Source organism: Ambystoma mexicanum, chromosome 14 (assembly GCF_040938575.1).
Source record: "Ambystoma mexicanum isolate Mex_15411 chromosome 14, UKY_AmexF1_1, whole genome shotgun sequence".
In the NCBI taxonomy this organism is placed as follows: Eukaryota; Metazoa; Chordata; class Amphibia; order Caudata; family Ambystomatidae; genus Ambystoma; species Ambystoma mexicanum.
Genome location: NC_090940.1, coordinates 154,380,137 through 154,406,033, shown reverse-complemented (window position 1 = coordinate 154,406,033; position 25,897 = coordinate 154,380,137). Strand labels below are relative to the sequence as shown.

General features: G+C 44.7%; 1 protein-coding gene across 1 annotated transcript in view; it reads right to left on the bottom strand.

Moving 5' to 3' along the window:
* Positions 1 to 25,897, bottom strand: part of HEATR4 (HEAT repeat containing 4) — a 597,929-nt gene that overhangs the window by 151,918 nt on the left and 420,114 nt on the right. The window contains exons 9-11 of the mRNA XM_069638774.1: positions 22,984 to 23,144; positions 17,329 to 17,433; positions 15,872 to 15,990 (exon numbers count right to left, since the gene is read on the bottom strand). Coding sequence (XP_069494875.1) covers positions 15,872 to 15,990; positions 17,329 to 17,433; positions 22,984 to 23,144 — 385 coding nt within the window. The remainder of the gene's footprint in view (positions 1 to 15,871; positions 15,991 to 17,328; positions 17,434 to 22,983; positions 23,145 to 25,897) is intronic.

Sequence of the window (25,897 nt, the reverse complement as noted above, 5' to 3'; positions counted from 1 at the left end):
GGTTTGCATTTTGGTTAACATTACTAACCTGGTTTCATGTATTAAAATAATTGCTCAATTGAAGCTTGATATATAGAAAATGTGTGTTTTGTTGAAGCTTATGTTTTTTAGTACGTTAGAATAATAAGCTAAGGAGACCGGTGGGGGGCGCAGACCAAGATTGTCACGTGATTCTGGAGCGCTGCGGCCCGTCAGGCATGAACAGATTATTTTGGCCACTCACCGCCCCCCCACGCTTGTAAGTGTGTCCGCCTCGCTCTGTGCTGCAATATAGGGAGTGTGGTGAGGTGCCCGGTCCCTGGGAGGTCCGGTGGGGCCGTGTTGTGATCTCGCCACATTGAGAAAGACGTGCTGGGGCCTATTGAGCCGTGGAGCTGAGGAGGGAGTAGTGCGGTCGAGTGCCTCACGTGAGAAAGAGGACGTGCGCTGGAGGCCGTGGCAGATGGGGAAAGGAGCTGCTGCACTACGCCCCTGGACCGACAGAGTAGAGCGACTGAAAGCACGCTGAGGTGTGTTTCGGGGGCGGGAAGGCAGTACGGGAGAAGCCCCAGGCCCAAGTGGATTTATGAGTAGTGAGCCAGAGAACTGAAGGCCTGCAGTGGTGCGGTGAGGACATGGGTGCCATCCCTTCCCCTCCCATCTTGTTGGCCCACCCCATGCACAGAGGGAAAGAAAGTGTGCTGCGGCCCGCATGATTTTTGGCTGAGAGAAGGCCCTGAGGCCCATGGTGGGTTGCTGGTGAGGATCAGAAGCCCAGCGACGCAGGGGCCCCCCAGAGTGTAATTTGGAGGGGGCAGCAGCTGGATACAACTTGTGCAGGGCGCACTCGCCAATTTAGGAGAGAACACCATGGGGAACAGTACAGGACCGAGAACTGCATAACACGCTGAACTGTTGGAATACAACGGCAGCCCGGAAGGACAATGTCAGCAGGAGGGATGGATACCCTTCAACAGGATGTACAGACTATCCTTCTTGAGCTCAAATCGTTCACAACAGAGGTGCAGACCTCCCTGGGGGCCATCGTGGACAGGGTCTCAAAGGTAGAGGATCGGGTGGAGACTCTGGAACATAACCAAAGGGCAGTTGACATAGCTGATGTGGGCCTGGAGGTGCAGGGTTAAGGAACTGGAGCGCAGGGAGCGAGAAGCAAAGGCAAAGCTGGATGATGTGGAAAACAGGGAGAGACGGAATAATCTGAGGATATGGTGCCTCTCTAGCACAGAGACTGAATCTCAAAGAGATCTGGATCTCCAACTGGCCCGCCTGCTGAGACAGCTGCTAGGAGTGGAGTCAGACAGGGAAATCTGTTTTAATAGGGTTCACAGAGGAGCCAGATCGGCAGGAGGACCGCGCTTAGTGGTAGCCAAGTGCCACTAGTACAGTGACAACCAGTAGATTTTGCAGAAAGCCAGATAAGTGGGTGAAATAGAATGGGAAGGGCCCTCAGTGACCATTTTCCAGGATTTCTCATCTTGCACCCTGGAGCAGAGGAGAAAATGCAGACCCCTGACACAGTGGCTTCGAGAGGCGGGAGTCTGATATGGTTGGCGGTTTCCCTTCGCATTATCCTTTGATTATGGTGGAAAGCATTATGAACTGCTGCAGGCTGAGAATACAGGTCCACTATTGCAGGAGTTCCAAAAGGAGAGACAGCTGCAGGACCAGGAGTGTCAGCGTAAATTGAGAGAATGTTTTAACAATGTGTTTGCCCAGCCGACGGACCATGAGAGAGAAGATTGTACAAGAAAATCTAAGAAGCTCCAGTCCTCGCAATTTAAGGGCCACGGATGAGGTTGGGCTGTGCACTAAAAATGGTGAATTGCTTTGGGCGGGGGATGGAGAAAAAGTTTGTTATGGTTGACAGTTTGGTTCATGTTTCGGAGGGGTGGGGAGTCCCATGTTGTCCTAGTAGCCCGGCCATGTCCGGGTGTCTCAGGGAGGCTGGGCCTCCGACCCAAGCCGGGTTTGGTTTTCACAAACCATTCAGGGGGGAAGTTCTAGCTGTTGGAAAGATGGAGAGGGATGGGAAGAAGGGGTGGGAATACACAAGTTGTTTGTTCAAGGGCTCTGATTAAGGTTCTCTCGATAAGAATTGGGTGAAAGATACAGGTTTTGCCAGGGTAGGTCGTGGATACATTAAAAGTGGCAACACTAAACGTAAAAGGGCTAAATTCCCCAAATAAGAGGTCCCTTAAAGTGAATATGCTCCGTAAACTAAATCTGGCTGTGTTGTTCTTGCAGGAGACCCACTATCGTAAGGGGGAGGAAATGGCTCTTGAGGGAGCGGAGGTTGGGCAAATGTACTGAGACTCACATGCAACCTCAAAGAAGGAAGGGGTGGGGATAGTGATGGCAAAGTCTATGCACCCGAACGAGGTCCAAATCAAGAGGGGTTTCAGGGCAAGATTCATAGCAGTTAAGGGTCGGTTGGAGGGGAGAATGAACACCTTAGCCTCAGTGTATGCCCCTAAGGTGAACCAGGTGTCATTTCTCAAAAAGGTGTGCACCGTGTTGGAGGGGATTTTAACGTGATCCTAGACCCTGAAGGCGAACGTCCCCAGCTAGCACAATCCACCCCACAATGAGAGACAATAATGGACTCTCCCAGGATAGGAATAAGGCCAAGACAAAGTGCGGGTGAGCGTAAATGGGAGTTTATCAATCAAAATAGGGCATGCAAAGGACTCTGCAAACTCCGAGAGCGCTCTGTCTGACAATAGCAAAGACAGGCGTATATATTTACAAAAAACGTCATAAGAACCTACACACTATAGGGGGCACAAGTTCATGGGATTTGGGTGGCGACGACTAGCTATAGGTGCTGCTGCAATGTGGTTTGCCGTGGCTGGAGGACGTCACTGGTTACCCTCGTGGGTTGGGCTGGGCCTGGCAGGTCCGCTGAGTTCATCCGGGCGGTGTTGTTGTGCCAACTGTGGCCAGTGTCAGAGATGAATGTCTTTCCTGACTTTCTGCCCTAGGGCCACGCACACCGCAGTCATTCAACCATTGCAATATTATCTTCTCTGGTAAATCTTCCAATAGGTTATTCTACAGGTTAATGCAACACAGGAGGAATGCACCTAGAGTGGGGTCTGTTGGCGATTTATCAATACATGGTTACCATCGTCCTGTTGACCGGGTATCGTAGGTCGTGGGGTTGGGTCTCGGGGCATGGGACAGGCGGTCTGTGTCGTCACGTCTTGTTAGGAGCCATTATGGATGGGTTCCTGTAATGTTGCCATAATATTAGGTGTCCTAATTTTACAAGGGGCCATTAACCTAAGGTGAGTCAGTCGGTCGTGGAGCTTAACAAAGGGCGCCTCTGGATCTGTGTTTTCAGGCCGGGGTTTACTGCTGGGTTGTAAATAATTCAGGTGGCAGGCCGTGGCCTTGGGTGCTGCGGGGGGAACTACAAATCTTTGAAGTGGCTCCAGCCGAGTTGGGGGAGGTAGAGCAGCGCGGCACAGGCCTCTGCTTTTTCGTCTGGCAGGCTTCACTGGGAGGAAGGGGGAATGGCCTTGCATGTGCTCACAAAGGTATTTTCCTCGTGTGTTGCCGACTTTAGGTGGAAGAAGCATAAACATTCAAATAATATACAATACTCATTGAGTCTTTCCAAAGCTCACGTTTTAACATTGCTAGTGCCATCCATATGGCCAATTCGAGCACATCACTTGTACACTATGTTTTTAACAACTACAACATTTTGTTATATGCTTATACATGCGCGGTAAGTGAGGTAGTAGTAAGGTTGCTGGAGCACGCAGAAACAACCCGCCAATGAGACTGACGCCAGCGGCACATAGTAGGCCTGGACACACACACACATAGGGTGCATTTGTCTTTCTTTGCACTCTAGCAGCATTAGTTCGGTTATGGCGCGGGACCGTGGGGTGCAATCTTTTCAACGAAACACATAACACGAAAACCCCCGGGACGCTTTTACTATTTGCGCATAACTGCGGGGATGCGGGTGCTTCATTCTTAATGTCATATGAGCACACATTCTGCCATGTCTATACATTTTACAGGTTTTTTAGTCAGAGAGGTTGTGGAGAGAGCGCTTTCATCACAAGTGGTTTTCTCATTAGTATTTGGGAACTTTGCTTTTGCCAGAGGACCATTTTACAGTTCTTTTTCCACCCAGGCCCTGCTGGCCGGGTCATGCTGGGAACAGCGATACACTGCGGAAGGTGGAATGTTACAGTGTTGGTATCTAACACTAGCTCATGTCTGTCTTGTTCGTGGGAACGGGCTCTCAGCGGATCTGCCAGAGAGCTGTGGCCATAGGGATAATTGAAAGTCTACAAAGGTGGGGGCTGTGCTGCGGTGCACAGGGCTCAAACCATCTTTATTAGACAAGATGGTTTCCGAGGCCTAGCTAAATTTAGCAGGCTTGGTCAATGTCTTCGGCAGGTGACCCATCCACCACCTGGGCCCTGGTGGTAGGCAGGGGACCCCCGACGAGCCATGGGCCTCACCGGGGGAGGAGATGCAGGGGAGGGGGGTCTTTTGGACCAATCCTCCCCTACAACCCGAAGTTGGATTGGTGGTCCATTCAAGAGGATAGGAAGAGAATGAAAGACAGGGCCCACAGGGACCTTGCCCAGCTGCTTCAGGACTATACCTCGGCTGATATCTGGAGAACTTATCACCCGCAGCAGGGAGGATACACCTTTTTTTCACCCACACCAAACATACACTAAAATTGACCTCTTGCTGACCCCTCAGGAGCAGGGAGATTTCACCACCTCCCCCAGGGTAGAGACAGTGACGTGGTCTGACCATAAGATGGTCACAGCCGATTTGAGGGTTGGGGGCGACAGGGGGGCATCCCGGTGGCGCTGTAATGACGATCCCCTGCGGGATCCTATTTTCAGGGACTTCATGGAGAAAGAAATGTGTTGCATTTTTCAAACAAATATTAATGGTGAAACCCATCTGAAACATGTGTGGGAAGTGGGTAAGGCTACTATTTGGGGCCTCTTGACAGCAAAGGGAGCGTGGAAAAAGAGGGCGCGGATCAGGTACGATAAGGGACAGGTGCTTGTGGCAATGGAAAATGTACAAGACTGCTTCGCAGAATATTATGAATGTCTTTATACACGGCCCCTTATAGAGGACATGAAGGTACGGGAATACCTGGATCGGCTCCCTATGCCTCTCTTGACAGAGGAGAAGTTAATCCTTGAGGGAGACATCACAGCAACAGAGGTGCGGCAGGCAATAGGTCATCTTAAGCCGGGCAAAGCCCCAGGAGAAGTTAGGTATACCTCAGATTTTTATAAGCAGTTTCAGGAGCTCCTTGCGGAGGCACTGGCTCAGGTTTTTAACTCTATCGTGGGAGCAGGAAATATACCACCACGTTTCTGGAGGTATTGATAGTGGTCATCCCCAAACTGAGTAAGGACAGGGAGCAGTGCTCTTCATACTAATCTATCTCACTGCTAAACGCAGACGCCAAGATATCTGCTAGAATTTTGGCATTCAGGCTGGAAGTTTATCTCTCCAAGTTGCTCAACCCGGACCAAACTGGATACGTATGCAATAGGCAAGGCTTGGATAATCTGTGTAAAACCCTACATGTCATGAATACACCTGCGACGAGGTGCAGTGGAGTCCTGATTCTGTCACTTGACGCAGAAAAGGCCTTTGATCATGTCAGTTGGTCTTTCATGATGGGGGTTTTAGAAAAAATTGGTATGGGACCCAAGTGGCTGGGTTGGATTGCGGCCCTGTATTCGTCGCAGAGGGCCAGAGTAGTGGTTGATGGGGGATTGTCGAGGGTTCTGGAGCTACACAGGCTCACCAAACAGGGTTGCCCCCTGATACCCCTGTTATACGCATTGGTTATTGAAACTTGGGCGGTGGAGGTACGGGGAGATGATAATATTATGGGGGTGCAAAGTGGAAATATGAATTGCAAGATGAGCCTTTTCGCCGGCGATGCCTCGCTATATACCACTAAGCCTCACAAGTCAGTTCCCCGTCTCTTGCGGACCTTGGAGAAATATGGTGAGCTGTCTGGGTTGACAGAAATGTAGACAAGTCAGTGGTGTTTATGCAGGGGGAATGGAGTCAGGCTGCAATTGACTATGTCCGGGGCCTCGGCTTACAGATACAACCAGAAGGGTTTGAGTACTTGGGGATTGATATTACAAGGAATGACAGGAATCTCTTTAAAAAGAACTATCTGGCCTTCTGGGACAGAATACGAGTTGATTTGCAGCATTGGGGAAAGTTGAATCTCTCCTGGATGGCAAGCCTAATCTGCGTTAAAATGACAATCCTCTCTAAGTTTCTGTATCATTTTCAGATGCTCCTGACGATCATTCCGACTTCCTATTTTATGACAGTGCAAAGGGCCCTTTTGCGTTTCTTGTGGGCAGGGTGTGGGGGGGCAGGGTGGCCTTTAACAACCTACTCTTACCACAGGGGGAGGGTGGGTTGGGCTTTCTGGATATTGAGAATACTATAAGGCAGCAAAGCTACGAATAATGGTGGACAACCTGGACCCTGACACACAAAAGCAATGGGTCCAGATGGACAACTCTGTCCTAGCACCAGTAACCTTGGGAGAGTGGTTGTGGGTCCTGCAGAAGGAGATGCCCAAACGAGTGCTGACTCATCCCATCCTGAAAGTATTCTGGTTGGTATGGAAGGAGGGCAATGCCACGTGCTGGCTTTCGTCGTTGACCTCGCAACTAAGCTGCATTTGGGCTCTTCCCTTGAGAGACCGACTTTGTCGACCTAGGACAGTTTCAATCTTGGTATGAGGCAGATATGACTTGGCCTGGCCAGATGTGGGGGCGGAAGGAGACTAGCTACCCTTGGAATGTTTGGAAGAATGTCTTCACATAGGTAAAATGTCAATACTTTGTTACTTACAGCTTAAAGGGGTGTTGAACAACTTGAGGCGAGAACTCATGACTTTTGAGAAGGCATTATTGCAGAGCATTGATACAAAGGGGCGTATTGCTAGACTGAATGAGGAGCTTAAGCGTAGAGATGTGGGTGGAGTCCTGCCGGTGAGAGCCAGATGGGCTGTGGATCTGGACAGGGACATTTCGGTTCGAATGTGGACCACGATATGTAGAGGAGTTGTCTAGTATAGGATGCAGGTGATTAAACGTATTCATCGTTGGCACTACGCACCGAATGCATTAGATAAGATGTCCCCATGGGCAGACTCACACTGTTGAAATGTAAACAGCCACGAAGCACCTACTATCATATGTGGCGGGACTGTCCCTGCATACAGCAGTATTGTTAATCAGTCCTGGTATGGCTTGAGGGGTTGGATGAGATACAGAGGAAATTGTCCCCCCTACTGCTAGTGTTTGGGGTGGATGACGAAGAGGTGATGGGTAGGGGGATGGACACATGGTACGTACCCTGTTGGTTGCGGCTAGAATCTGCATAGCCCAGTGTTGGAAGAGAAACGCAGCCCCTAAAGAAAAGGAATGGGTCTTAAAAGCCTGTGCCATATATGATATGGAATACTTGGCGCACTTGATGGATGAGACACAGATTACATTAGGTACAAATGTCTTGCAAAAATGTATTTTAAACTAATAATAATAACTATTATAATAATATTGTTTTTTATATTTCGCTTCCTGGTGGATTCCTATTGCTTCTACACACTTTCATAATAGCTAATATTAGTATTGTAATCCTATTGAATGGTACTCAATTTATCATTGAAGCATTGAAGGGCGAGTGGATCCTGCTGTGGGATTGAAACTTGCGTATACAGGCTGGCCTCATGTCAAAAGTTAATATCACCTATCCTTCCAAGACAAGTATAAAATTGCTCTGAAGTGGCTGTAAGGCGAACAATCTTCTCCAACATAATTTATTTTGAAATAAACACATTTTGCTGGAAAAGGCAGAATATAAGATTACCATAAAGTATATATTTTTTTTTGACAACTTTATTTAAAGATTTATCAAAAGAAATACATATCATTCCAAAACAACAATTATGATAACAAGAAAACGACAAATAAAACGAAAAAAGCATTATACAAGTTGATACAAATAGTACAGAATAAATAAGAAAAACCTATCAATTATCTCTACTAATCGCAACAAACCTAATTTGAAATGATAACTAGCAAAAAATCAGAGGAAAACAAGAGAGAAAAAAAAAATACACAAACACACAACCACACAACACAAGACAAACACAATAAAAAGAACACAATAGTAAATTAACCACTCTGAAACAAAAACCATCGCCCATCAGCACTTAATTCACACATAGAGTTCATTAAAAGCCTCCCACTGTTCCTTATAAAATTCTTCTTTATGTAAAGCATAATACTTAATCCTCTCAAATCTTGACAGCAACTGCACCTGCGATAACCATTCATCAATACTTGGTTTCTTTCTCGTCTTCCAGAGGCGTAAAATTTGACGAGTCACCACCAAAAACACCTTATTAGCCCAACACAGAGTCGCATAGCTAAAGTGACGAGTGCCCACTGGTGATTTCAAAAGAACTGATGATGGTGTCCTTGGAAAAGAGATGTTCCCGACCAAATCAACTCTATCCAAAAGCTCACTCCAAAAACCTTTAACCCTCGAACAATTCCATAACATGTGAAGCAAAGTGCCTTCCTCCGTAGAACAACTCCAACACATACTATCCTCCCTTAAGCCAAATCTGTGCATTTCAACTGGAGTCCAAAACAGACGCCCCAAAATCCTCTGTTGAATATATCGTAAATTTAGATCGATTTTCATCCTAACTGGAACCTTCCATAGAACCTCCCAATCCTGCATAGAAATATCTCCACCCAGTTCAGCACACCACATAAGTCGAAGAGCATTCCATGAAGATCTAAATTTCTCTTCTACCGGGAACAACCTCAAATAACTAGACACTGCACGAGGCGCAACTACAATAAAACTACACCTTTCTGGTCTTTGTAACAAAGGATCAATAAGCATTAATACTCTCTCAGAAATCAAATCTCTCAACAATCTATATCTCCCCATTTCCCTATTATGTAGCATAAACTTCCGCTTCAGAGACTCAAAAGATATCATACCGTCATCATCCCACATGTCTCTAATAAGCAATATACCCTTGTTCATCCAACTCCTCCAGCATAGCATCTTATTATTGATCTGCAACCCCGGATTCTGCCAAATGGAGGCCTCCCCATAGAAATGAAGTCCCTGCCCTCCACTTACAATCAATGATGTGACTGCATCTTTGGAAGCATGGACAGCCTGCAATGTACTGACCGATTTAGGTAACTTTCCAAGAGAGTACAGTGATTCAATTCGGAAGGGTCTCATCTTAAACTCTTCTATCTGAGCCCAAACTGGAATGTCTGATTCATTCAACGAGAAATACGATATACATTTTTTAATCAAAAAACTTTTGTAGTAATTTTCAATGTTAGGATAACCAAAACCCCCCTCATGTACACTCCTAACCATTAAATACCTGGGTATCCTTGGTTTCCTTGAAACTCCCCATAGAAACTCCTGAAAGACCCGATCCACACAGCCCAAAACTTTTTTCGTAAACCTTAAAGGTAGCGATTGAATAATGTACAGAACCTTAGGTAGGAGCACCATTTTAATAGCATTAACCTTTGCCCAGATGGATAAAGAGAGTCTACTCCACCTACGGAGCATAGTCCTCATGCTTTCCAGAACTTTATCTATATTGAACTCCGCCATACCTTTCACATCTCTAGACAAAAAGACACCTAAATATTTCACCCTACAGTTTTCCCATTTACAATTCCAATCTAGTAATCGTCTACACACCTGAGCGTCTCGAGCTGGAAACACAACCGTCTTCTCCCAATTAACTTTATAACCTGAGAGCCCACCAAACTCAGAAATCATATTCTTCAAGATGTTTCCCCCCTCTACAGGATTACTAAAAACAATAACTATATCATCAGCATACACCAAAACCTTAACTTCAACTTCACCAACTATAAAACCGTATAGGCAATCCGACTGCCGAATATATGACAAAAACGGCTCAATAGCCAAATTAAAAAGGTAAGGTGATAGTGGACATCCTTGACATGTGCCTTTAAATAATCTAAAAGAAGATGAAAGTACCCCATTCACCCAGACCTTTGCACTAATACCCGACTGTATTGCCCCAACAGCATTTATAAATAGGGGACCAAAACCCATCTTAACCAAAGTAAAATTTAAAAAAGCCCAAGCCACATTATCAAATGCCTTCTCAGCGTCAAGAAATATGAAAATCAAATCATCAATTCCCGAGGATGACAAATTCAAAATATCCAAGAGAGTCCTAATATTATCATATCCATGGCGTTGCTTCATAAAACCCACTTGAGACCTACCAATTAACAAACCCATATTTTTATCCAACCTGGAAGTCAAAATTTTCGTAAATAATTTTGCATCCACATTCAAAAGTGAAATGGGGCGATAATAACAACAATTCGATGCATCTTTCCCCTCCTTGGGGATTACCGTAATCACTGCCTCCCTCATTGAAGGACATAAAACACCCTCCATAAGAAACCGATTATAGAGTTCACATAATTCTGGAGCTAGCTGCTCAGCAAAAGATTGGTAAAACTCAGTCGGCAGTCCATCTGGGCCAGGTGACTTACCAGACTTCATTTTAATAATGGCCTCTATCACCTCTTCCACTAAAATAGGAGCATCCAGAAATTCTCTGGCCTCATCAGACAGACAAGGAACTTCAATCTTATCAAAGAACTCCACCAGATCACTTTCTAACAGCACATGCTCTTCAGAGTATAACAATTCATAATAATTGCGAAAACACTCACCAATATCCTTCCTTTTCACAATAATCCTACCAGACTCATCTTTTATTTTCTGGACAAAAGACCTCTCGCACAAACACTTCAACCTATTCGCAAGCAATTTACCCCCAGAATCCCCTCTCCCCCAGAAGCGTTGTTTAGAATAAAAAGTCCCACGGTCTGCTTGAATCTCAGACTCCAGACGCAACTGCTCATACAACCTTTCCATCTTTAAACGATCCCTCGCTGATCCAGTACGAGCATAAGCCGATTGTGATTTACCCAGATCCAGCTCAAGATCTCTCATTTTTGCCTCCCCTTCGTTCCTCACTCTAGATGTCCAAGTAATCAATTCACACCTAGCTGAGGCCTTAAATGCATACCAAACCATTAAACTATCAGCCGAACTCTTATTTACAGCAAAATAGTCTGACACAAAACCAGAAAGCGATTGTAATGCTTTTTCCTCTTTCAGAACAAATGGTTTTAGCCTCCACCTAGCAGAATCCGGAGAGTGCGGAGCAAGACACAATCTAACCAAAACTAGAGAATGATCCGAAAGTTGCTGCTCACACATTCTAGCTTCGATTATCGTCTCAGCCATATGATCTGATATAAGTAAATAGTCAATCCTTGAAAAGGAATCATGAACCGGAGAGTAAAATGAATACTCTACTGTCTTCGGATGCAAGACTCTCCAAGAGTCAATCAAATCAAAGGTATCCACAAAATTACAAAATTCTCTACTAGATCTGTGGCCAGTAAAGGAGCACGCCGAAGATCTATCCAATTTGAAGTCCATAACACAATTGAAATCCCCACCTAAAATGATTACTTCTCCCCTCATGTCAGCCAGAAGTTTAGTTACAGTATCAAAAAAGAGACCCCCCACTGCACATGGGCCATAAACTGAGCCGATTGTAAACAGCCTATCTTCAAATTTCAAATCAACTAAAATGACCCGACCTGCATCGTTCATAACTATCTTATCAACACTTACAGCCAACCCCCTTCTAACCAAAATTCCAACTCCTCGTGAATTAGTAGAATAACCATTCAACCACACCTTCGTATATCTAGAATTAGTAAGGAGGTTCTCAGTGCCATCCTCAAGGTGTGTCTCTTGAAATAGAACCACATCAATCTTTTCCCTCCATAATCTGGATAGCATTTTTTTCCTTTTAGAAGGACACCTCATACCTTTGACATTCCAAGTACCAATAGTCAATAAGCCCATACTTTAGTTCCCTCTAAAGCAAAAATCAGCAGAATCACCATTCACATGACCTCAATAAAGTGCATTACATCAAAATGATGAACAATAAGCAATTGACAATGGATAATCGAGTCAGAGCAAAAAACAACACCCACCTTGCTAAACAGACAAACAAAACAAAAGACACAAAGATACAAGTAAATTGAACAAAAAAGAGCCCAACAGTGATTGGGCCCACTATGAGTTACAATATATACAAAACTAGACCTATTCATGACCACCCTCCAGAAAGCTGTGCCCAAATTTAAAAGGTATAAACTATCCATCTAGACAGTGCAACAAGTACAAGTCGTGAACAACAAGTAATATTCCCCCCCAAACAGGAACCTGAGAAAGCCTCAACAAAACCCCAAAAGACCCATCACTCCAAAAATGCTGGCGCTACTATGTATATAGTCTCAGACAAACTCACCACTGCAAACAAACATTTACCCATCAGCAGCCACTCAAAACAAGCGACCTATGATCAAATGAAGATATATATAAAACAATGTCTCGTCCGTGCTTAGTGGCACAGTGGCTACAGTGCGCAAACAATTGAATAGAAGAGAAAGGGAAAGAGAGTAGTACTCCACATTAGCCCTACACAAAAGCACATAGACAACCTTATCACAGTACACACATCAGCACAAGATTGCTAGATCACATGGGAAAAGTAAACACACACCACCAAACCGCTTAGCCATAACAACAGTGCCATAGACTACTTGCACTAACCCCAGCAACCACAATATGTATTACTACAAGGGTGCTCCCGAAACTAGTGCACAAACAGTGACACACAAGACCCAGAGAAAAGGCGCCCCGGAATACATTATCAACATAAAAGCATCACATGTCAAGTAGTAAGCAAAAACATATACTTCCCCACCAATCCACTAACACCAAGGTAAATGTTCAGTTGTATCACATGTCATTCTTATGAGCATTTTTCAAAAATTATACCAAAATCGCACAAGATCTAATAATACATTTACCCTCATATTGCAAAAGAGAGAGAAAAGGAAGTCATAGAATGTGCAGGTTGTATAAATGTCACAGTAACCTCCTGTGTTTCTCGGATTATTAGGAAGCATCTTTATGAATTGAAAAGCCCCGACAAATCAAATCTCAAGCCTGGGGTACTGATGATGAACGAGCCACAAATGACGGTGAAAGAAATGTTGTGCCTTCTTTGTGAAATGCACTGCTCATGCCGCTGACAGAAACACATCGACGTTGCATTGCAGGTGGCAGCACCACACCATTTCACTGTTTACCCCCTACTTGAAAGTTATTGCCCATTTTGAAAGAGCCACACAGACAGGTATGGCGCATAGTTGGAGGACTGGTAGGAGCTGGTTGTTGCTAACATTACCATACATCATGTAACGGCCGTGCGTAAAGATGTACAAGGCCGCATACATGTCTCAAGTTGCTGATCACAAACAAGCTTGGGATAGAAAACATTCACCAAGATGAAGAACAAGAGCGCCAACACGCATGGGAAGGCTGCGTGAGATACAAATGAGTAAAAAAAAAACTCAGTGTCAGCACAAGTGAGACGATGGCGCTGTGCAATATGAACAGCCCCCAAGGACCGGTAAACAGCTCCATATACATATCAATTGAGAGACTCAGTCATACCTTTTTCCCGACATCGAAAATCACTGTTTCCGTCAGAGCCGCTCATCACAGGAAAAAAATCCGCTTGAACATGTACCCTAGAGATCATCCGAGTTCACATCCCTTTGTCCATCACCGTCACGGCCAATTACATTACTTCCAATTGCTGAAGACCGACCCTTCCTCGCAATCCACTCGCCAGGCCTCCGTAAGCAATGCGTAGTACGCCATGCACCGCATCACGTATGGCACGCTTACAAGTAAACACAGAAGGTACCTTCTTCTAACAGATTCCCATGGCCATGCCGAATTTACAACAGTGCTTGAGAAAAAGAAACCGTTTTAAACTAACGTTTTGACATTAAAAAAAACCCATAGATTTCTGAGAGAAATATTACAGTATAAGTAAAAATAAAAATAAATACCACACAACAATAAATAAAACAAACAAGCGCAATTCAGTACTATTATTTATCCCTTTTCTTTTTCTGTTGTTGCGTAGATTTTTGAGAAGTAGGTGCAGTACTTGCTTCCATAGGTTCCACATCCAGGTCAGTTAAAAAGGCTTCAGCTTGCCTGCAATCCATAAATGGAATGTACTCTGCCTTCAACCACAATACGGAGTATTGCAGGGTAGATCATATAGTATTTAAGATGTTTGCTTCTTGCTTTCGCCTTAGCTACTTGGAAGCATCTCCTTTTCTCCATAATGTCTTTACTCAAATCAGCAAAAATCATTATTTTGTGTCCTCCCCAGGCAAGATCACCATTTTCACAGGATTTTCTCAGAATGAGCTCTCTTGTTGGGTATCTCAGAAACTTTACAATAAAATGTCTAGGTCTCTGGCCCAGGGCGGGCTTCTGACCAAGCGACCTGTGTGCCCTCTCAATTTCCAATGGCTGCTTCGGGTCCAAATTCAGCATGGAAACAAGTGCTTTCTCCAGGAATGCAATAGGATTACCATGCTCAGCATTTTCAGGAAAACCAGCAATCCTCACATTGTTGCGCCTTGAAAAATGTTCTTGCTCAGAAAGTTTTGATGACAATTTCTCATTCACCTCTTCCAGATGTCTGCCTCGATCCGCCAAACGAGTAACCTGGTCATCCACTGTTGTAAGGTGTTTCTCCATAGAAACTACCTTTGAGGTAAGGTCCAAGTATCTCTCTTCAGAGGTGATCAGCTTTGCCTTGATGTCAGACATTTCAGCCATCAATCTGTGAAGCATGTCCAAGATCTTGTCATCACGTCCCTCCTCCTCTCCTTTCTGCCTTTTGGCTGGTTGAACAGTTTTAATCACAAGTGATTCCTCAGCCATAATGAAGATGGATAGTATTCAAATAGCTACAGTTGGCACAGGAGCTCAGCACCTAAGCAGCCATTCCTGAAGCTGGCAGTTCTAGAATCTTAATCCATAAAGTATATTTAAAGCATGTTATTTTGCAGTTTACATGTAGGGGCTCATATCACGTTCTACTAAGACTATTCAAACTACTGTTACTGCATTTTCATACAATTCTTTAAAAGAAAGTAGACAAATTACTTAATTATTCAAAAACATGATGCTTAAATTTACAAGTGCATTTTTTGCACTTACATTTTTCAATAATGTCTTTAATTGCAGTGGTTTGTGGCTCCCTAGTGGCCACAGCAGCGGAGTTGTCCTAGCATCCTTTGGCTTACTTTGTACATTCTTCATTGTTTAGCTTTTTGATTCCTTTTTACTGTTTGAATGTTTTAAACCTTTTCATTGTTTTTTATTTTTTCATTTATGATTGTTTCTTATTTACTTTTTCATGACTTTGGAATACAGGTCTGGCAGCACAATGGCTTTAGGGGTTGGCTGTTAACACCAATTCTGGTATTTCCTATTTTTAACAGTTTTGTTTGTTTGCTTTTTTGAATTTTAATAAAACGTAATCTTGCTTTTTCGAACCCAGCATGCTTTCTCTTGTTTAGCTTAAGATTTAATTTCAATTATTTTCTTTTCAGAAAGATATTGAACAAGATTTTGGGTACAGAATGAGATTTATTATAAACTGAAATACATTCAAATACAGTTTCTAAGAGTGAAAAGGGCCATGAATAACTATTTAAAAAACAAATGCCATCTTTAAAAAAAGAAAAATAGTCCACTACACTGAACAATAACCTACATGTGATTTTATTATTGTACCTGTAATAAAGTAATCAAACCTCACCTCAGTTGATTATGGACCACAATTCCGAGGCCCATCCTTCCCAGTACCTGGGCTGCCGCTTGACGGACTGCTGAGCTCCAGTCATTCCACATAAGGTGAACCAGCTTGTTTTTCATATCCTACAATGGAGTATACATAGACTTCTTATGCTTATAACCATCACACGAACTTGCACTTTGAAGCATGCCATAAGCGGTGGCATGGTATACGTACACCCTTAACACATAATAAACTAATATCAACCTAAGGCAACCTCCAATCGAAACCAAGGAGCAAACAAAATTAAGTTACGTGTGTTGATTCACAAAAGATATTGGGCCTCATTACGAGTTGGCGGTAATTCAGGCGAAAACAGCGTTGACGCTATGCGTCGCTGCAGAATTACCATCGAATTACAACCTGGCGGGTGCACGCAGACACCAATGGCAGTAAAGGTAATTCCGCCCCATGGATTTACCACCGAAAAACCTGTGGTGTGACGAAATTCGGTTAAGAAATGGTGGAATTACTGTTACCACCATGGAGAAAATTCGTCACCGCTATAAGCTCCAAAGTGTGGTAAAAACTGGTGGTAATTCTGTTATGTAAGTAATGAGGCCATTATCTTCAATAATGAAATAGATATGGCGCAGTTTCACAAAGGGAAATGGGCATGCCCGATATTCACTATTGAGATCGGTTTACTATGGTGGGGTGGAGTCACAGCACATCACTGAGGCAGTCCTTTAAGAAATATTCATTAGTCTGGTCATTGCCTGATCATTGTCCTTTCCTGCAAGGACGGAAGTCTTCTGGTGACAGCAAGCTTACATGCAGTAAATAATTGGTGGTAATTCTGTTACCGGCACATTGTTTGGAGGTAAGAGAATAACTGCCATTTTTACTGCACAGCCAAATTACGAGTTTGGAGAAATGTGGAGGATTTACCTGCTGGAGGTAAATCCTGCACTATTCCTCAAAGAATCAAGAGAAATATCCTCCACAGTAATTCTGCCAAGATCCTCATGAAGTCCTATGGACTCCACAAATGGGGAATTACCTACTGCCACTTGTAAACCTGTGGTAACCCCATGGGACCAAGTGGTGGTAACAGTAAATGATTTTTTCAAATAATAAGGCGGAGTTACCACCGAATTACCGCCAAGCGTTTAAGGAGGCCATATATCCCCAATGTTGAGCATCCATTCAAATAATTTCCTTTGTTGACAGATTTACTGGGTTTTCTGTTTCATCATTATGGCTATCCTTGCTAACCCACTGAAAGATAGAATCCAGGCTGTTTTTTAAGAATGATCAACAAACAGGGAAACAATGTCTACTGAAATTCGTCATATGCAAATGTGTACCAAGCATATTAGTTAGGGATATCCCACAAAGCCGACCAATGTCTATTATCATTCTTTGGTTTGCTATCCCAGCAGTATTGATTTGACAGTTCTCTGTGGCATATGGCTTACCTGTGTTGCATGTCCATGTATGCGGGACAGAGCACGGCAGGCTAAAATTCTATCTTTCCAGTTGGAGCTGTTTAGTCTATCTGCCAGCAAAGTGTGAACCAAATTCTGGAGAAAAAAAGGTAATAATTGTACGTACATATTAAGGTCAGAAAATAAAAAAATAGCAACTTCCCAGAATCAGCACAAAGGACTTGCAGTTTTATGTAAGTTGTTTTTAATATGTCACTGAAATGTGTGACCTTTATTTTCTCTGGTTTCTTTTTTTCACATGCAAACGTTCAACCAATCCCAGCACACAAAACGGGTTTGATCCCCTGCACATACCCTGTGGGGATCCTTCCTCCTACCACGACAACCTTATTTGACAAGAACCCATCTCCAAGACCTTCCGAGCCAACTGGCCAACCAAAAACAAGGTAATACTCACTTAATCTACAAACCAGGCACACGTCTAAATAGAACAGGATTGCAGTAGATCACTTAAACCTAACTCTCCCTAACTCTAAGAGGGGTTTCCCTGCCACTAATAAAGAACTAATCAGCCGGTCAGAATGGCCAAGAAAATAAAAAGAGTCCACCGTTGTGTCAAAATACCTACTTCTATCCCTCAAACTTATATGTAATAAGAAAAAGGGTAGTGGATCTTCTTGGTCCTGAAGAATGACTACCTTCTTCTGGACGATGAGCCGCAGTTCCAATCGTAGGGGGGATTCCAGTTAGTAACGTCTTAAGGGTTCAGTTCCAATGCAAAAGAAAAAGTCCCAACTTAAAACACTATTCCTTTTTAACATTGTCCTACTTCAGGATTGGGTTCCTCGAGAATGCCTCCCATCTCCAGGTATATGGTTCTCAATGTCCTCACAGACCTCAGGGAATAACTCCCTTCTGTGGGCCTTCTTTTGACTAGTTTCACGATACCCAATCTTCTGGAAGACAGCAGGAGGTATTGTCTCCTTCTTCTGAGGTCTCCTTGCTTTCCAGTTCACAAGGGCTGGACAGAATGACTCCCTACCCCCAAGCCCTTCTCAGACTTTCACAATTCACAGGTCATACACACTCATCGGGGAGGGATACCTCCCCTCTCCTGGCTTGCTCTGCACTGCAAAAGTTCTTATTTCACATGAGGTCCCAATCTTATGGATGCTGGTCCTAGACCTGTGTGTTCCCCCTGACTGGTTGCAGAAGTCCTGGCTCACTATCCTGCCAGGTACTGTACTATGAAGATGACTGGGGTTGATCTTCATAGAAGGATGCAGGTTCCAGACCAGTGGGATTTTCTCCCCTTGGTATTGCAGTTTCTTTTTGCTAAGGGTCTTAGCTCGTATCCCTAAACCAGGGGATTCCCTTAGGCCCCAATGTCGTAGCTCCAGTATCTGCCAGTGCCTTCTGGTATCCCTTCCAACTCCCCAGTATCTCTTGTACCTTTAGGGTCTCTACCGCCTGGGCCCGGTTGGTCTCAGGGTTCTCCGCCCTCTGCTTCGGCTTCTCTGAGCTTCTCCGAACTTCCAGCGTGCTGTGGTGTCTCTGTGCCACTTGCAGATTTTCAGCGGGTGCACCTTCCTGCAACCACACAGTCCTTCTGCTTGGCTAGCCAGAACGTCCGCTGCTCTGCTTCGCCGGTTGGTCCTTCTACGTCAGACCAGGTAAGAGCTTGTCTGCCTGCCGGTAGGCTATTCTACAACTGCTGGACTCTTTTGCTAAGCCGAGCGTTCCCCACGCTTGCAGTTCCTCCAGGCAGGGCCTCTCTCTCCTTCCCAGTTTCCTGCTTCAGTTTTGAATGGGTCTTGCCCAATTAGCTTTCGGAAACAACTAGACTGTTCACTCAGGTTCTCATGAGTGCTCTCTATGCTTCTGCACTGCTTCTTCATCCCAGTACAGCTCATTAGGTCTTCCAGTGAGTCAATTGGTCTCTCCCTTGTCTTAGTACTTAAGGATGCTCCTTGAGGAGTTCACACACTTCCTCATCCCAGTACTTCATATATTGGTGGCATGACAGAAACATATAGGAACACTAGGGAAAGTGTTGGTGGAGGGGGGTAGGAAGGTGTATTAGGGTTAGGTGTGCTACACTAATCCCATAGAAGGCTTCCCTCCCCCATGAGATCCACCCGCTGAGTATCACCGCCAGGGGGACTATCGGGTAGCAGCCTCACCTACCTGGCTTCATGGGAAGGGGTTTAACCTTGGGGAGAAGTGGCAACATCCGGGGATTCGTCACAGTAGAAAAACCCTAATCCCTGACATAATTTATGTCACCGCTGAATGGCCACCAGTCCTGCTTTGATGCCTCAGTGGACTAGATCCAACCATTCAAGGGATGACTGGCACAGCTCTGGCTAAGCACAAAAAACACATTGATCCTGCATAAGAAAACTGTGTGCTAAAGATGGCACCCTGCTCATCCCTCTCGCTAACCCTTCCAGCTCTGTGAAAGTGTTCAGAATCAGCTGCATAGTGGCATACAGGGAGCTACAAATAAATACAATATAGCGTGTTAAGATCACGGTTCTGGTGATTCTGGGGCAAGTTTGGGTGTTCACGGCGCTCTCAACCAAGCCTTGGTAGGACCAAGCAGATCAACAAGCCTCTCCAGTGGGTACTAATTTCAATTTCTGCCCCCAAATGAACTTTAGTGTCAATCAACCAGCCAATCACACTTGCAAGAGAACCTTTTATGGAGTCATAAAGAAAGCTTTTGCCGACAGGGATGATATGGTGCTGGCAGTGTATACCACAGATACAGCTTCAATTGAGATAGAAATAGACCCTGAGAAGGAGAGACCAGCTTTGGTGATTAGGATGTGGGATCTCATCAGTGCTTAATGATGTTCAGTAAAGGGAGAGAAGGAAGGCAGTAGGGGCTCCTGGAATAAAATCCATAGTAAAATAACAAAAGCCATTGTCGGTGTTTATGATGCATATAGACAACATGGAATGCCACCCCTGTGCCCTCATTCTTCTGAGACCAAAGAATCAGTGATCTTCATAACCTGAATGGGCATCAAGAGGATCTTGGTCCTGGGGATTATTAATGATTCCCAGAGTTTGTTGGCATCTCCTGTGGATCTGGTCCCAAATCAGCATGGGTCTTGAGTTGATTTGGCTTTAGACTGATCCTTTATGCTTATTTCTGACTTTTACGTCCATTAATCCGTGAGGTCTGCACTTAGGGCACTAAGCATACAGTATGTTTAGACCATGTGGGCCTAAGGAGACCCTGGCCCTCATTACGACCTCGGCGGTAGCCATGCCGCTACTGGCAGCATGGCTGCCGCCGAAATCGCGTCCAGGTCCGGGTCCACAGAATGAGGAATTACCGGGCCATTCCGAGTTCGGAAGGCCCGGTAATTCCTCCCTCGAAGGACCCGGACCCGGTCCTTCCCCATTCCCATTTCAGCCCCCATAGGGCTGAATGGGAATGGGAGAGGGAGCAAACAACAGGCCATTACGAGTTGGCCCGTTGTTTGCTCCCTCTTCCCCTTGCGGGACCCGGTAAGCACGCCTGGTTTTACCAGGCGTGCTTACCGGGTCCCGGGAGGGGACCTCGTAATGTGGCGGAACGGGTTTAACGGGTCTGCATCCTTTTGCGGCACCCGTTAACCCGTTCCGCCAGGGTCGTAATGAGGCCCCCTGTGTCTTCGTATTTCACTTGTGTTTTTGTATCTGTCGCCAGTGGTGGTGTTAGTTGGATTCAAGACTCTGCTATAGTTTGAATGTGATTTGATAGTGAAGAAGCCTGTTCGATGGTCACTGCCCCTGTAACTTGCCCCAGTTTATTGAATTTTCAATGACACTTATGTCAGAAAAGCTATCATGTTGGAGCCAGAGTTTTCCACCCAAGCTTCCATCTAATTATTTATCATTGAAAGACGTTTTCAATGACTTCAATCTCAAATGAAACCAGGATATGTTGCTTTGTCTCAGAAACGTTCACCGAAAATCTATTTCATAGCAATTATTTCAATGCATACCAATGACAAAGGCCTCAACACTTTGCGCTGAAATTACCATTTTGTTATTAAAAACTGCAGGACAATATTTTCTTTTAAGAAAGATAGTTCTTTTCAATGAAACGTCCCCCTTTTTCAATGATATATTTCAAATTTTCTTTTTTAAATGCCTTTTTTCTTTAATGTATCTCAAACTCATACTCTGACCCTAACTTTGACTTTAACCTTAATCCTAACTCTAACCCTATCAATTACCTTGTCCCTAACCTAGTCCTAGTCCCAACCTTGATCCTTACTCTGACCCAACCCTAACTCTAAGTGTGATCCTAAACCTCACCTTGGCATGTAACCCTACAGTGGCTTCAACACTGGCAGTCAACTAGACCATAAATCTCCTCTTAACTCTTACTTTGTGCCTGACTCCCAATGCAAGGCTAATCCCAAACCTAACTGTGAGTCCCCGTCTAACTTAAATCCTAACCCTTTTAGTGATCTAACCTCAACCATGAGCTTGCCCCTTACCTTAGTGTCCTCAATGCCCCTGCTTCTTGCTTTGGCTGCAGATTCTGGACAGCAAAGCCGGCACATCGAATTTTGATGCAATCGTAGAAAATGATCCTTCTAATAACTTTGCTGTAGTGATAGCACTGTCACCCCTGTCCAACCCCACCCTCCTTTTCAACGTGTCTGCTGGAAATGTATGGGCACTGCACCCTAAGCTAAATCTGCTGCACAGCACCAAGAGGCAGCGAAGCATGCGCTGCACGCTTTATAAAACGAAATAGAAACAAAAACAGAATGGGTACCAACATTCACACATGCCGATTTTGAGTATGGTTCTCTGAAAATAGAGTGAATTTTAAGATTGAGAAATACAAAGTGCAATGAAGGATATAGCAAATGATGTATACAATGGTCACTTCCTTTTACAGGCTGCTATGGAAAAGTGGAGACTGCTTTTAGTGGTGGGAGTCAGGCGTATATACGTGTTACTTTGTATGAAGGCGGACACCCACATAAAACAAAGAACATTTGTGGGGGCCATAGACAAACCTTGAATAACTCAGAGCACAAACTGTATTCCCATCATCCCCATTGAAAGTTGCCATTGAAGACAAAGAATGTGGATTTGGGGAAGCAAAAGAATGTAATTGGTTCACATTAAAAAACTAAATTCCATTTCAACCTTCTCTGAGGAATTAGAAGACCTGCCTCTAAATAGAAAGCTTCCGGATTGTTTTGCAATTGTAATTAATCACTGTAAACATGTAGTAGTTCACTAAAAAGCATAACAGGTTATTTAGGAGTGTTACTCCAAACGGGCGAGGCAGAAAAACCCAGGCATTTAATGAGTTCTGGTGCCTTGCATTATATCATGCAGTGAATGTGCCTGGATCACCATGCATGCATGCATGATTGGTAAAGACAGGTCATATGTAGAAACATGATGGCAGAAATAACCATGCATTCATGCAGACTAAGACTGCCCCTCACGCACGCAAAAGGGTGGGCAGAATGCATATGGATCCTTGCCTGCCTGCCCACATCAGAATGGGATGTGGGTCGAGATAAAAAGTAAATGTCCTAATTTGCGTCACACTCCAGCCAGAAAATCAGATTCAAATTGGTACGGATGAGTAAAAACACCCAGAGAATATCTGTCCGCCTGTCTATAGAAATTGTGGCTATTAGTGTTCATACCTACCGTGCCCTCGCTAAGCTGGATCAGCAGCAAGCAGACCTGCTCCTCTATAGCCTTGCTCTCCACCTCAAACATCTGGGTCAGGAGCCTCTTGATAACAGGGAAGGTGCCATTGCCCTCGAAAGCCAGGCACTGTGCTGCTGCCCAGCTGTCAGCATCCTTGCCTGGAAGATATCAAAACATACTCACTACCGTTGCTGTACATCATTACTCTACAAAGAACACAAAATTGCACAGGTTTATCATTATCCCAGCTGCATAAACCAACATGTGGGATTGTAATCACCTTTGTTTTAAAAGTCAATATTAATCCAGAAAAAGAAAAGAGCATTTCCTTAAGGACAAAGTTGTCTTTTTGGGAGATTTGGTTTGGAGTACTTCCCTCATTCATCATAACAGACCGATCTTATTGATTTCTCTCACAAGTAGGTGTCTAATATAGACTACTTTATTGTTCATTTAAAAATAAATGCCTCTTTCCCTAATTGTTAATAAGGCGGCAACTAGATTAGTCTGGAGACATAATGTGGTATATAAATCTAATTACAAATTGAATGATACAGTTAATTTGGCTTCAAAAGATGAATATTGGGCATATGTAGACCAGTCTTGTTTCACTGAATTATTTTAGAACTTTTGGGCAGGTTGGTGAAACATTTACATCTTTCAAGTCACAAAATTCTGCTGCCAAAACCTCATTCTTATGAAACTCTGCATCAGAAAAAAAAATCTGAAGTATAACATTTGTCTTCTGCGTAAAAAAACCTATTTAGATTTTTTTAAAGTGCAAAGAAAACTAAAACAAACTTAGAACGATTAGACGAAATCCCATAAATATCTTATGCTGCAAAAAGATGCTGACATTATTCTTCAAGCATTAGGTTCTAACAGAGACCATAGTTTTTGGTACTTGATCAATAATATGGAACCTTACAGGCTCTTACGCAAATAAATCACATTTCAGAGGCTGTCTGGAGGGAGCCATTTGTAAAGCTTTATGCCAACCCAGACCAACAGATTAAACACGTAGAGATCTTACCAGGCATTTTGAATTTCGGGCTAATGATATACTTCAGTTAATCAAGAGAGCTAAACCCTCTAGAGCCCCCCAGCCCAGATAGCCTTACAAATGTGAGACTTAACGGAGACCCAGAGCTGGTCACCTTTATATTGGTTAAACTATTTAATTTCATTTCATTTCATTTTGTCATTTGTATGGTGCCTTTCACCATGGTTCTAATCCCAACGCGCTGTGGGTTTAAAGCCCGCATAGGGACCGAAGTCCATGGGAAAGTTAGGAACTTCTAGTATGTGTACATATTGTGTTAACACGTTCTACACCTTCCTCTTGGAAAAAATCATACATTGTAGCTAAATACAAGAAGGGTGACAGACTCAATCTGATAAATGATCGGCCGATCACACTTATTAAAGTGTCTAATAACATCTTTTTACATTAGTCTTGAAGGAATTAGAGAAATTATCACAGCAGTCTGGGGTCATGGACAAAAAACTATCTGGTTTTAGAAAGAGGTTGGGAGGCCACCCTCAGTGTGCAGCTCGTGCATTAGGCTCTAGAGAGGTGGATTGAGCCCCCACCCATTAACCCCCCCCCTAGACCATGACTCAACTATCTGCTGCATGAATCACAGCGCTAACGACGTGCGAAGGAGCGGGTGAAATCGGCCCAGTATTCATGAAAAATGGAGCCTGCAAAATGCAAGACAAAAATGAAAGTAACTTTCTCCTGTGGCCGGTGTGCCAACATAGGCAAGCACAGAGGAGAGACGGCACCGCATGGAGGAGAGAGAAGCGGAGCAGACCGGGAGGGGAGGTAAGCCTTTACCTCCCCTCCATGGGGCACCCTCTCCAGGGGCACAGAAGAAGAGGTGAGGTCCCCCCCCCATTGTCACCTGGGCAGCCAGCGTGCTCGGGGGGCCGAACCACTTGGGGTGGAGGGGCTGCCTCCTTTAACAACAGGGTTGTGTGCAGAAGGCTCCCCGGGCGTAACAGAGAGCCTCAGGAGCCCGCGGGAGACCCGCAGAGCCTGGGAGAGCAGCGAGAGACCCGCTGAGGCGTCCTTGGTGACACAGCCCGATGGGGCTTTAGAGTGCAGCCAGACGAGCCACTGGTGGTGTTCCTACAAAACAGTGAGGGGGTGCAGGGCCCGGAAAACGCCCATTGATTAAGTGGAAGGCTCAGGAGGAGCCTAGGGAACAAGGAGCCCGGACCTGCAGACGAGGGGGCAGTGCCCCCCAAGGAGGAAAAATGACCCAGGAGTAGGCAGATACAGCCACTGCTAGGGGACAAGAGACATTACAAGGAGGAGGGGGACAGTAGTGAGTGGTGGGAATCCACGTAAAAAGGACACAGAAGCGGGCCGAGGGTGCTGAGAGAGAGGAGGCCTCTCCACCCTGGCGTGACCCCCTTAAATGATACCGAGCCCAGCCTGTGGTAAAGGAAGTAACCCAGTCACCAGGGGGAAAAAAAACAATATTGGTCTACCACAGGGGGGACCCCGAATTCCCCACGGAGCAGTGACCCATAAGAAGCATCCACAGCGCTTGGCTTCCCGAAGTCCGAGACGTAACAGACGGGGAGACAACGTACCCCCCGCCATCTGGCAATACTAAGGCAGGCCCGGGGAGAGAAGGGGAGATCCGGAAAAGGGAAAGGAGGAGTGGAGACACACCAGAGGAGAGCCTGGGCAAGAAATAGGAGGATCCTCAGACCCAGCTTCAGAAACCTAAGGATAGTTTATGTCAGGAAGTCCAAAGTAAAACATCTGTCTGCGTCCAAAACCTTTACTTGCTCTCACAACTAACTGTATACAATGTGTAGGGATGTCAGCATAAAGAAAAAGGAATAGTGCTCAAAGTAAAGTTCAGAGCTTCTTGTAGCTCTCTGGCTTGTAATC